Source organism: Manihot esculenta, chromosome 3, assembly GCF_001659605.2.
Source record: "Manihot esculenta cultivar AM560-2 chromosome 3, M.esculenta_v8, whole genome shotgun sequence".
Taxonomy (NCBI): Eukaryota; Viridiplantae; Streptophyta; class Magnoliopsida; order Malpighiales; family Euphorbiaceae; genus Manihot; species Manihot esculenta.
The window spans coordinates 28,089,277-28,101,755 of record NC_035163.2 but is presented as its reverse complement, the minus strand read 5'-3'; the positions used below and the strand labels follow the sequence as shown (position 1 = coordinate 28,101,755).

General features: G+C 23.1%; 1 protein-coding gene across 1 annotated transcript; it reads right to left on the bottom strand.

The window, feature by feature from the left end:
* Positions 1-504: 504 nt before the first annotated feature.
* LOC110611662 (self-incompatibility protein S1) lies at positions 505-1,789 on the bottom strand. Its single transcript, XM_021752047.1, has 2 exons — positions 1,535-1,789; positions 505-633 (listed from the first exon to the last, which is right to left on the bottom strand). Exons 1-2 carry the CDS (start codon positions 1,787-1,789, stop codon positions 505-507), a joined length of 384 nt encoding a protein of 127 aa, XP_021607739.1.
* Positions 1,790-12,479: the final 10,690 nt, after the last annotated feature.

Sequence of the window (12,479 nt, the reverse complement as noted above, 5' to 3'; positions counted from 1 at the left end):
ACAGAGATTCCATCCGAATGTTGGAATTCTGATGTCGGAGTCTAGCCGGGTATTACACACTAGCTCTTATTGAACCACCATAGCATAAGCACGATTCAAATTAGGCAAAGTGCTCAAGACATGGGACCGCGCGGTACCATAACCTTCTTCATCCAAGCTCATCAGAAACTGATGAACTCTTTCTTCTTCACGCTTTCACTCCATTTTAATGATAAGATTGCATTTGCAGCCTGCACATGCACACACTAGTATCGGATTATAATTATTTATCTCATTCTATAAGGTTTTGAGTTTACCAAAATAGGACACAATGGATTGACCATCCTACCTATAGTTTGTCAGGTCAGATCTCAACTGCTGCATTCATGATCCATCTCCAATTGAGAATCTCTGCTTATTATCTTTTCACAGATACTTAGCCCTTTTGGCGTAAGAGATAGTCGATCAAAGTGTTGGTTCAATGGTATTAAATACCCAGGAAACCAATATAGAGTTAATTGTTCATCAATCTTCGAGTCCCGATGCATCCTTCTCTAGTTGTTTGACAGATTCATTAATAAAGCCGTATTTCTTTTTGGCTCTCAATGCAGTCTGTATGGCCCTTGCCCATTTTTCGTAGTTCTCTCCTTTTAACTGCACTTGAATAATGATATGGAGTAACTAGTCTTGAACTTTACGACAGACTTGGACCGGACCTAACTTTTGCTACCAACATCTGATAGAGACCCACGATAGCTTTTCGAAAAGAAATTTTTGAGACGTACGACTTTCAGAAATGTGATGAGGGCCGTAGGCTTGGTCACAAAGTTCGATATGGAAATTCCATCGTTTAGGGGGTCAATTTTACATTTTAATTATTTTTTTAGATATTTTGAGTATTTTCGTAATTTTGCTTATTAGAATTTTGTTTCTATTATAAATAACCTTTCTTAACTATTAGAAACTCACTTTTTTTTCAATTTTTGAGAAATTTCAATAAGATTCATGTCTTTTCTCTTATTCCTTTATCAAATAATCAAATTGTCTAGGTTGTCATTGAAATTTAGGGTATAACGATTGAACAAAAATTTCATTGGTATATGTACCTTTTTAAAATAATTATAGCAAAGACAAACAATTTATTTTTAAATATAATTTGGTTATTATTTTTCAAATTAAAGTTGAGATTTATAATTATTTAATGATGTTTTTGTAATTTACAGTTATTAATTATTATAAACTTAAATAAGGAAAACTTATACTAATAAAAATAAAAAGATACTGTAAAAACAAAAACTAAGAGGTGTTTGAAAAAAAAAAGAAAATGGGAGAAAACATAATATTATTCTTGAGCCAAGCTATTTTATTATAATTTAAAGATACAAGAAAAGCACAATAAAAATCTAAAGTACTATGGAGTCCATGGAAAACAAATATCATACTTTTGGCTAGTACTATTCAGCCTGCAAGGACCTTTGGCTTGTATACTCCACTGACAAACAACACATTTCAGATTGTCTCTTGTATCCACATAAATATCGAACGAATGAGATACTTGTTCCCAATTCATGGAACAGTAGAAGAGAGTGGTTCCCCAAAAATTGGGACGAAATTTGAAATACCAAAAACCTTTGTAAGGGAGTTGTTGTTGTCCAAGATCATCATTCTTAGACTTACAATGAAAGTTAAGTTCAATATTTGCACCCAGATTGTTAGTGATGTTTACCGTCCTTATTTTTTCAAGAGGCCAACCAGCTGCACCAACAGCACTTGACATCACTAACGTCAACAACGTTATTCTCGCCCACATTGTCTATACTCAAAGGGTTCTCCTGTTTTTGCTTTGTTTCTTGGTGGATAGTAAGAAAAGAATGGTGAGTGTCCCCTTATTTATATAGTTTAAATTTTTTTTATGTAATTAACTTTCCATATATAAATATCATCTTATGGCAAGAATCTATATATATGTCAAGTTAGTAGTATTTCTGACAACTCATGTCTTGATGTTAATTTTAGGAGTGTTTATTCTTTGTAACTTGGGATATAATTACTCTATGTTTCTAAAATTTGACCTAACCCGCTAATTAAATATCCTATACATTTATTATTACATTAAAATATTTTTATAATTTATTTCTATTAATTTCTAACGGCCATAAAATAGATATTCATATATATATTAAACAGTTACTTCACAATTTATATATTCTTTCCTTTTTCTCCTAAAAAAATCACAGAATTGTTATCTATAATTTTTTTAATTTTATTGTATTCTGAACGCGTATTATTATAAGTTTGCAGCAAATGTAGTGTGAGCAATTAATTTCTAAGAAAAAAAATTTCTTTTACATCTCAAAATTAATTTATACTTCTAGCACAAACAATAGAAAAGAGCTTAGAAATTTAGTTGCATATATTTCATATTAATTATCTTGTAATTTAGCAAGATTAATTACCTTTACACCTATTTCTATATGATCATTTTTGTCATAATTCAACGTGATAATTCAACGTGATGAGTCAGGTCGACATTAATATCTAGGCAAATTAACATACAACTTTAATTCAATAAATATATTATTTTTAGAAAAATTCGGATGCATCATTTTTAATTAATACAACTTTTTTTTTAATTGGAAATTGATGATTAAACGAATAGAATCTGAAATTTCTCAGATTTATTCACATGAATTTATCACCAGGCTAAATTTATGAGTGTACTTTATTTAAAAGATTTAATAAAATCCATCCATTAAATCTAAATTAATTAATTCTCAATAATTATTTATCTAATTCAGTTTGTATTCAATTTTTTTTTTAATTTTTTAATTTGTATACAATTTAAATGATTAAAACCTGCACATTCATAAATTTAAAAGCGAATTTGATTATGCTTATATATCTCATTTGAATTGTTTAGATTGATTCCAATTCCATGGATTTAAATTTACTTAAAAATTAATTTAATTTTTAAGATTCAGATGGCCATTTAGAAACCGCCACATATGTATATAAGATTATTAAACAAAAAGTTGCATTTATTTTTATATATTTTCTTTAACTGTGTGAAAATGGCCAATAAATTAAGCTTTCAAATTAACTTTGAGATTTATAATTTTTTATTATTTTATTTTTATATACAATAATTAATTATTATAAATTAAATTAAAAAAGAAAAATTATATCAATAAAAATGAAAAATATATTGTGAAAATCAGGAACTATTTGAAAAAACAAGAGAAAACATGATTAATATTAGTTTTGTTGTCAAGCCATAATATTGTTTTATTATAATTTAAAGCGAGACAACAAAAGAAAAAACAGCTATTTATTCCAAGAAAAACAAATATTAAATTATTGACTATCTTCGTTCCACCTGCAAGGACCTTTAGCTTGTATATTCCACTGACACACAACACATTTCAGATTGTCCCTTGAATCTATGTAAATATCGAACCAATGAGATTTTTGTCCCCAGCTCTAAGAGCAATAGAAGTCTGAAGTTCCCAAAAATTAGGGCAAAACTTGAAATACCAAAACCCTTTGTAATCTCCAAGATCGTCATTTTTAGATTTACAATGCAGTTTTAATTTAATGTTTGTACTCAGATCGTTAGTGACATTTACTGTCCTCGTTTTTTCAAGAGCTAAACCAGCTGCACCACTAACACTCGATATCACCAGCATCAACAATATTATTTGCACCCAGATATCTCTACTCAAAGAGCTTGTTTCTTCAGCGGAGAGTAAAGGGTGTGTCCTTATTTATATAGTTTTTTCGGTAATTAACCTCCCATACATAGCGTAAATAGTATTTAGTTCAAATCAAAAAAATCAATCAAACTGAATTTATTTAAAATTTTAGTTTGATTTTTTATTCGCTTAGGTTTTTAATTTTAAAAATTTTGATTATTTCAGTTCATTTCGGTTTTGATAAAAAAATTAAAAAAAATCGAACCAAATGAATTAGTGATAATAATATATTATTTTCAATAATATAGAGAGATTAAATCATAATTAAAATATTTTAATTAAATTTTAAAATATTAAAAATAAAGGGTAAAAAAATAAAAAAAGTTATTAAAATTTTAAACCGTTTAAATTGAATTGAACCAAATCAGACCGATTCAATTTCTAATCAAAATCGATTCAATTCTATTTTTATAAATATTAAAATTTTGATTTGTTTTTTTTAGTTTGATTTTAAACCGAATTGACCAAATGATCACCTCCATCCATACATAGAAATATTATTATATGGCAATTATATATATATCAAGTTTGGAGTATTTTTGACAATTAACGTCTTGGTGTTAATTCTTATTCTTTATAATTTTCCTTTTTCATGATTACACAGATCTTTTGAACTCTAAAATTGTATAAGAATAAAATGAAATGATGAGTGTATATAATAAAAATAGATAATATTAATGATTATTGAAAATCTGAGAAAATGGCTTTTAATTTAACAAACTGGGACTAAAAGATTTATCAAGAGAGAAAATAATAATTTTTTTAATTATTAATGAATTTTTCTAGTAGTAATCTAAAACAAATTCGTTTCTAACATTGTCATCACTAACGTCAACAACGTTATTCTCGCCCACATTGTCTATACTCAAAGGGTTCTCCTGTTTTTGCTTTGTTTCTTTGGTGGATAGTAAGAAAAGAATGGTGATTGTCCCCTTATTTATATAATTTAAAATTTTTTTATGTAATTAACTTTCCATATATAAATATCATTTTATGGCAAGAATCTATATATATGTCAAGTTAGTAGTATTTCTGACAACTCATGTCTTGATGTTAATTTTAGGAGTGTTTATTCTTTATAACTTGGGATATAATTACTCTACGTTCCTAAAATTTGACCTAACCCGCTAATTAAATATCCTATACATTTATTATTACATTAAAATATTTTTATAATTTATTTCTATTAACTTCTAACGGCCATAAAATAGATATTCAGATATATATTAAACAGTTACTTCACAATTTATATATTCTTTCTTTTTTCTCTTAAAAAAATCACAGAATTGTTATCTATAATTTTTTTAATTTTATTGTATTCTGAACGCGTATTATTATAAGTTTCCAGCAAATATAGTGTGAGCAATTAATTTCTAAGAAAAAGATTTTCTTTTACATCTCAAAATTAATTTATACTTCTAGAACAAACAATAGAAAAGAGCTTAGAAATTTAATTGCATATATATATTTCATATTAATTATCTTGTAATTTAGCAAGATTAATTACCTTTACACCTATTTCTATATGATCATTTTTGTCATAATTCAACGTGATGAGTCAGGTCGACATTAATAAAAAAATTTTTTACGCCTCAAAATCAATTTATACTTTTAATACAAACAATAGAAAAGAGTTTAGAAATTTAGTTGCATATATTTCATATTAATTATCTTGTAATTTAGCAAGATTAATTACCTTTACACCTATTTCTATATGATCATTTTTGTCATAATCAAATCAAGGTCGACATTAATAAAAAAATTTTTTACGCCTCAAAATCAGTTTATACTTTTAACACAAACAATAGAAAAGAGCTTAAAAATTTAGTTGCATATATTTCATATTAATTATCTTATAATTTAGCAAGATTAATTACCTTTACACCTATTTCTATATTTCTATATGATCATTTTTGTCATAATTCAACATGATGAGTCGGGTGGAAATTTAACAAACTGAGACTAAAAATTTATCAAGAGAGAAAATAATAAAATTTTCCAGTTATTAATGAATTTTTCCAGTAGTAATCTAAAAAATATTCGTTTCTAACATTGTCATTTATTTTTAGAGTAATTTTTAGCTATACATTACGGTAAAGTTTAAATTAATATTAATTTTTAATAATTATGCTTTAATATTAATCTTGTATTTTTAATTTAAAGTAATTTAGTTTTAAACATTCAAATGAAATTGACATATATAACAAATAAAAGAAGTAATGATAATTGCGCAGAAAAGGTAATAATTCATTATATTTCTTTATTCAACAATTTTTTTTCTGATATTATTTTAAATATTTATACAAGTTATTAATAAAAAAAATAAATATCAAATTAGTTGTCATTTCCTTTTTAGGGATTTCTAAATATCAATTATGATAATTTTAAATCAATATTAATTATTATTCTAATATTTAAAAACATATTAAAATTTAATTTACAAGAATAATTAAGATATTAAAAATAAAATTTTTCTTTCTTAGACAAATAAGGTATATTATATTTTAATATTAATTTTGTAATAATTATGTTTCAAAGTTAATATTGTATTTTTCTAAAGCAATTTAATTTTAATTGTTCAAATGAAATCAAAATAAAGTAAGGATAATTAAAAAAATAAAAAAATATATAATAAAAAAATATTTATCAAATAAGTTGTCATTTCTTTTTGAAATGATTTTTAGCTATGAATTTAAATATTAATTATTACTAATGTTAACAATATATTATAATTTAATTTACACGAAGAATTAAAAATAAAAGCTTTCGTTCTCAGACATATATGGTATTTATTATATTTTAATATTAATTATGTAAAAATTATGTTCCAATCATAAGGTTGAATTTTTTTTTTTTCTAAAGCAATTTAGTTTTAATTATTCAATTGAAATTAACAAATAAAAGAAATGATAATTGTGCATATAAATAGATAATACCTTATTATATTTTTTTATTTAATTGTTTTTCTGATATAACTTCAGGTATTTTTACAATTTATATAATAATATCAAAATAAATTTTTATTTCTTTTAAGAGGGATTTAGATATGAATTATGATCATGTTTATTTTAATATTAATAATTACTATTATATACTCTATCTACTTCATAATTTTTATTTATTTTATTTTTTTACATATATTTAAAAAATATTTTTTTATTAACTCTTTAATTATACACATTTTAAAATTAATAAATTTTATTAAATATTAAAATATATTTTGAATACTTATTTAAAAAATAATAATTAATGAGAGATTATATATTTATATTTTTATATTTTAACATTAATTTTTAATAATTATCTTTCAATATTACTGTTGTATTTTTTAAATATTCGAATGAAATTGCATATATTATAAATGAAAAAAGTAATCGAATATAAGTTAATAATTTTTTTTTTCAACAATTTTTTTAATATCATTTTAAATATTTATACAAATTATTATTATTATTATTATTATTATTATTATTATTATTATTATTATTATTATTATTATTATTATTATTATTATTATTATTATTATTATTATTATTATTATATATAATCAGTTGTCATTTTCTTTTTAAAGGACTAGTAGATATGAATTATGATAAAGTTTAATTTTAATATTAATTATTACTAATATATAATAGTTAACAACACATTATAATTTAATTTACAAGAATAATTATGATATTAAAAATAAAATTTTTATTTCTTAGATATATATGGTATTTATTATATTTTAATATTAATTTAGTAATAATTATATTTCAAAGTTAATGTTGTATTTTTTAAAGCAATTTAGTTTTAATTATTCAAATTAAATTAACTTATATAGTGATTGAAAAAAGTATGCATATAAGATAATACCTTATTATATTTTTTATTCAATAATTTTTTTTCTGATATAACTTTAAATATTTATATAAATTATACAATAAAATATATATATCAAATAAAATTAAAATATAAAATAAAGGTAAAAAATAATAGTACCCACAGGTTTAATCTGATGGTAAATGCATCTGAATAAATATGAGAAATCTCAAATTCTATTAAAGTAAAGATAATTATGCATATAAAGTAATATTTTATTATATTTTTTTATTACCTAATTTTTTTTATATAACTTTAAATTTTTATACAAGTTATATAATAAAAAAATATTTATTAAATAAGTTGTCATTTCTTTTTGGAATGATTAAGCTGGCTATAATATTAATTATTATAAAATTATATTAATAAAAATGAAAAATATACTGTAAAAATCGGGATGTGTTTGAAAAAAAAAAGAGAGAAAACATAATTAATATTATTTTTGTAGCCAAGCCATAATATTATTTTATTATAACTTAAAGCAATTTATTAATTTAAAGAGACAATAAAAGAATACAGAGGATTATTCGTTCCAAGGAAAACAAATATCAAATTGATGAGTGTCTTTATTCCACAAGCAAGGACCCGTAGCTTGTATAATCCATTGACACACAATGCATTTTAAATCATCTCTCGAATCTACGTAAATGTTGAACGAATGAGATACTTGTTCCCAACCCATTGAGCAACGGAAGGCTGTAGTTCCCCAAAAGTTGGGACGAAATCTGAAATACCAAAATCCTTTGTAAGGGAGTAGTTGTTCTCCAAGATCGTCATTCTTAGATTTACAATGAAGTTTCAATTCATTGTTTGTACCCAGCTCGTTAGTGATGTTTATTGTCCTTTTCTTTTGAAGAATAAAACCAGTTGCACCACTAACACTCGACATCACCAGCATCAATAACATTATTTGCGCCCACATATCTCCACTCAGAGTTTCTGCTTATTTTTTCCTTTTTCTTTAAGCGAAGGGTACAGAAAAGAAAAGGGTGTGCCCTTATTTATATAGATTAAAATTTTTTTTTATGTAATTAACCTCTCATATAAGGAAATATTATTGTATGGCAACTATATATATATCTATATATATATAGAGTCCTATTGATTCAAAAAAATTTAAATTTTATGAGTTTTTATAATTTAAAATTTTAATTTTAAATTAAAAAACTATGATTTTTAAATTTATTATAATTATAGCAATTATTTAAATTAATTTTGACTATATTTAAATTAGCTCACATGAGAGCACATCATGTATCATTTTTTTTATCATATAAATAACTTGAATTAAATTTTCGTTATTATCTTAAATTTTTAAGTACTTAAAATACTCAATTAAAATTTTTATTTAAATATAAAAAAATTAAGTATTTTAATTATATAATTTAAACGGATTCATAGATTTAAAATCTTTTTGACTATATATATATATATATATATATGAAGTTGGTGGTATTTTTGACGACTCATATCTTGGTGTTAATTCTAGAAGGGTTTATTCTTTATAATTTTCTTATTATATAAGTTTTAAATTTACAAATATAATTTTCCTATTATAAATATAAATATAATTTTCCTATTATATATAATTGTTTTAAATTTCCTATTATAAATATAATTTTCCTATTATATACAATTATATATAATTGTTTTAAATTTCCTATTGTAAATATAATTTTCCTATTATATAAGTTTTGACAACTCATATTTTGGTGCAATTTCAACAAGCACACAATATTAATAAGTAATACAATGATGAGAGAATTATTGTTCCACGAGGAACATGTAGACTACTAAATTTTTTATTATTTTAATTATTTAGAATATTGAAATATCTTCGTAAATTTAAAATAAGATCAATAAAAATAATAGTTAAATAAATAATTAAATTAGATTAACACTTACGAGATAAATATTTTAAAATAAAGAATTCACACTTTAATTAAAGATGGATTAAAATTAAATATTTAATAATTAGAAGATCATATTAATTTGAAAGAGATTAATTTTAAAATATTTTAAGTCTTCTCTCAAGGTACTACGATTATATTCTAATTAAATCGAAACCTATTCTCATGATGTTACTGTAAAATTAATTATAACTCATTAAAATCTATGATTAACCATTAAGGAATTCTCAAAGAATTAAAGTCTATCTCTAAATCAGCAATTCTAGGTTTAATTTATATTTTTCCTATGTTAGTCTTCATCTTTCAATTTCTACAATTAATAATTTTTCATTTCTTTTTGGAGGAATTTTTAGCAATGAATTATGTTAAATTTTAATTTTAATATTAATTATTACTACTGTATAACGGTTAACAACGTATTATAATTTAATTTACAAGAATAATTAAGATATTAAAAACAAAATTTTTCTTTCTTATACATATTTTAATATTAATTTTTTAATAATTATATTTCAATATTAATATAGTATTTTTTTTTTAAGCAATTTAGTTTTGAATAATCAAATAAAATTAACGTATATAACAAATGAAAAAAGTAACGATAATTGTGCATATAAGGTAATATTTTATTATATTTTTTATTCAACAGTTTTTTCTTATATTATTTTAAATATCTACAAGTTATATAATAAAAAATATATATCAGATTACTTGTCATTTCCTTTTGTGGAAAATAATTTATATTAAGAAAATATTTTTTATGTTATAATTTTCTATGTTTAATTTTAATTTAAAAAATAAAATATATTAACGAATTTATATATATAATTATCAATGAAATACGTATAATATAAATGAATTCAAAAATTGAAGTCAGGATCCAATTTTATCCACTAAAATTCTCGCATTAAATTCAAAATAACTAAAAAATGTTGCAAATTAAATTAATTTATCCATTTTAGAGTTTTTTTTTTTAAATTTGAATAGCTTAACTTATTAATCGTATCAATATTATTTGATTTTTTTATATTTAATATCTTTTAAAAAAAATAAAAAATTTAACACATAATTTATTAAACTCTTTTTTTTTAATTTAAAAAATTTAAAATTTATTTCTAGTTATTTAAATAGTCTAACATAAAATAAACATAACTATATATAACTTCTTAATAAAAAAATATTATATAAAATAAAATAATAAATAGTTAATCTTTTAAATACTTTAAAAAGGAAAAAAAAAATAAACAGCATAACTAAAATCTTGAAAATTAAAAATAAATTTTTTGAATTGAAAAAAAATATAAAAATAAAGTGATTACTGCAAAAATGGTATTTGAAGTTGTAATTTTCTTTATGAGATAATTATCGTTAAATTTCTAAATTTTAAAAAAATTTATTAATTTGTTACTATATAAAAAAATTGAGGGAGTAAAATGTCTTTTTATTTTATAAAATTAAATTATTTTCAAAAAAATTATTAGTTAATTTATTTTATTCTTAATCATAAAAACTAAATAGTGTGAACTCTTAAATTTACATATACTAAATAATATATATAGTTAAAATTATAAGATTAAATAATATAAATACTCAAAACATAGATGAAATTTTTGATAAAATGATTAAAGAATTTAATTTTTATAAAATAAAAAAATATTTTAATTGTGTAAATTTTAAATAGGGATGAAATAATAATTTTTTTTAAATTTAAAGACTTAATAATAATTTTTCTAAAAAATTTATCTAAGCACTCCTAAATAATTTAAAAATTTTCAGGGCCTTCGCCCAAACGTGGTTCCATCAGTGATATGAAACCTGAACTCCACAATTTGATTTGTGGGAGTGAGTTAATGAAATCCAAGGTCGTTTGGAATGCGTGGCTGCTTGTCAACAACATTATGTGTAGGAGACATAGAAGATATCGTTTGATGCAACGGCTCATTTTCGAGTTGTTATTGGGCTGTGCATTTGTCTTAATCTCTGTCATTTTTGTAAATATCGTACCAGTGAAGATCCTATCCCCATGTCATTCTGCAATAGAATAGTGAATTTCTGAACTGCAGTAAAGGGTGAGATTTAATTTCTTCCATTCCCTTTGTTGTACGAACTCGTTTTTCTTGGTTCGAGTATATATAGAATTTGAAATGCGTCGCAGCTTATGAACAGCATCAACAGAAGAATTAGAAGGCACTGTTTGATGAAACAATTCATATGCATACAATGTCTAGAGGATTATCTTATGATCTCGGTTGTAATTGGATTTGTTTGCTTTCCAGTTTTTTTGGTTAATTGTGGAATTGAATAAACTGATATAGAAAGGGCTCTATCGAGTCGTTTGCTCTATAGAATCGTTTTTTGTCATATAGTCTACATTTTGGATTTTGATAAAGAAAGGAATTGGTTTAAGGGATGAGGTCCGCGGTGCCACTGAGTTAGTGGGAAATGGCAATAAGCAAAGAGTGAAGGGTCCAAGGGAGGAGATGGGTGAGTGTCTTAGTGATAAGATAATGCCAGCCATAAGGGAAACACTGTTAATGGAACAGTGAAAAGATATAACAAAATCTTTTTGCTTCCCATCCGTTGATGAAACACCTTTTGTTAGGACTTCTCCTTTTCATTTTTGTTGTTTCTGTTCGGGGAAAAAGACTCCTGATATTGTGCTTCCTTATGACTTATCCCTTTCCATATACATGTATATATATATCTCCTTCTGTTGATACGAAATATATATATATGGCCTCTGCTCATTCGCATGCATTGGCATCCAAATACCCAGGCAGCAATGTTGACACCTGGTTGATGAATATCATTGTCAGTGGTGGTTGAAGAATCCAAATCAAATCACCACCACTCCTTTCCTAAGCATTGTCTGCCCACATGATGAGAAGCAACTTGAACAAATTTTCTTCCAAAAGAAAAAAATAATTTGAGAGAGAATAGTAATGAGAATGAGAAAATCTAAAACCCAAAATGTGGA

Coding starts and splice junctions, on each gene's coding strand:
- LOC110611662 (XM_021752047.1), bottom strand. CDS start 1,789: ATGTGGGCGAGAATAACGTTGTTGACGTTAGTGATGTCAAGTGCTGTT. Junction 634..1,534: donor GTTCCATGAATTGGGAACAA/GTATCTCATTCG, acceptor ATTCAAGTGCAG/TTAAAAGGAGAGAACTACGA.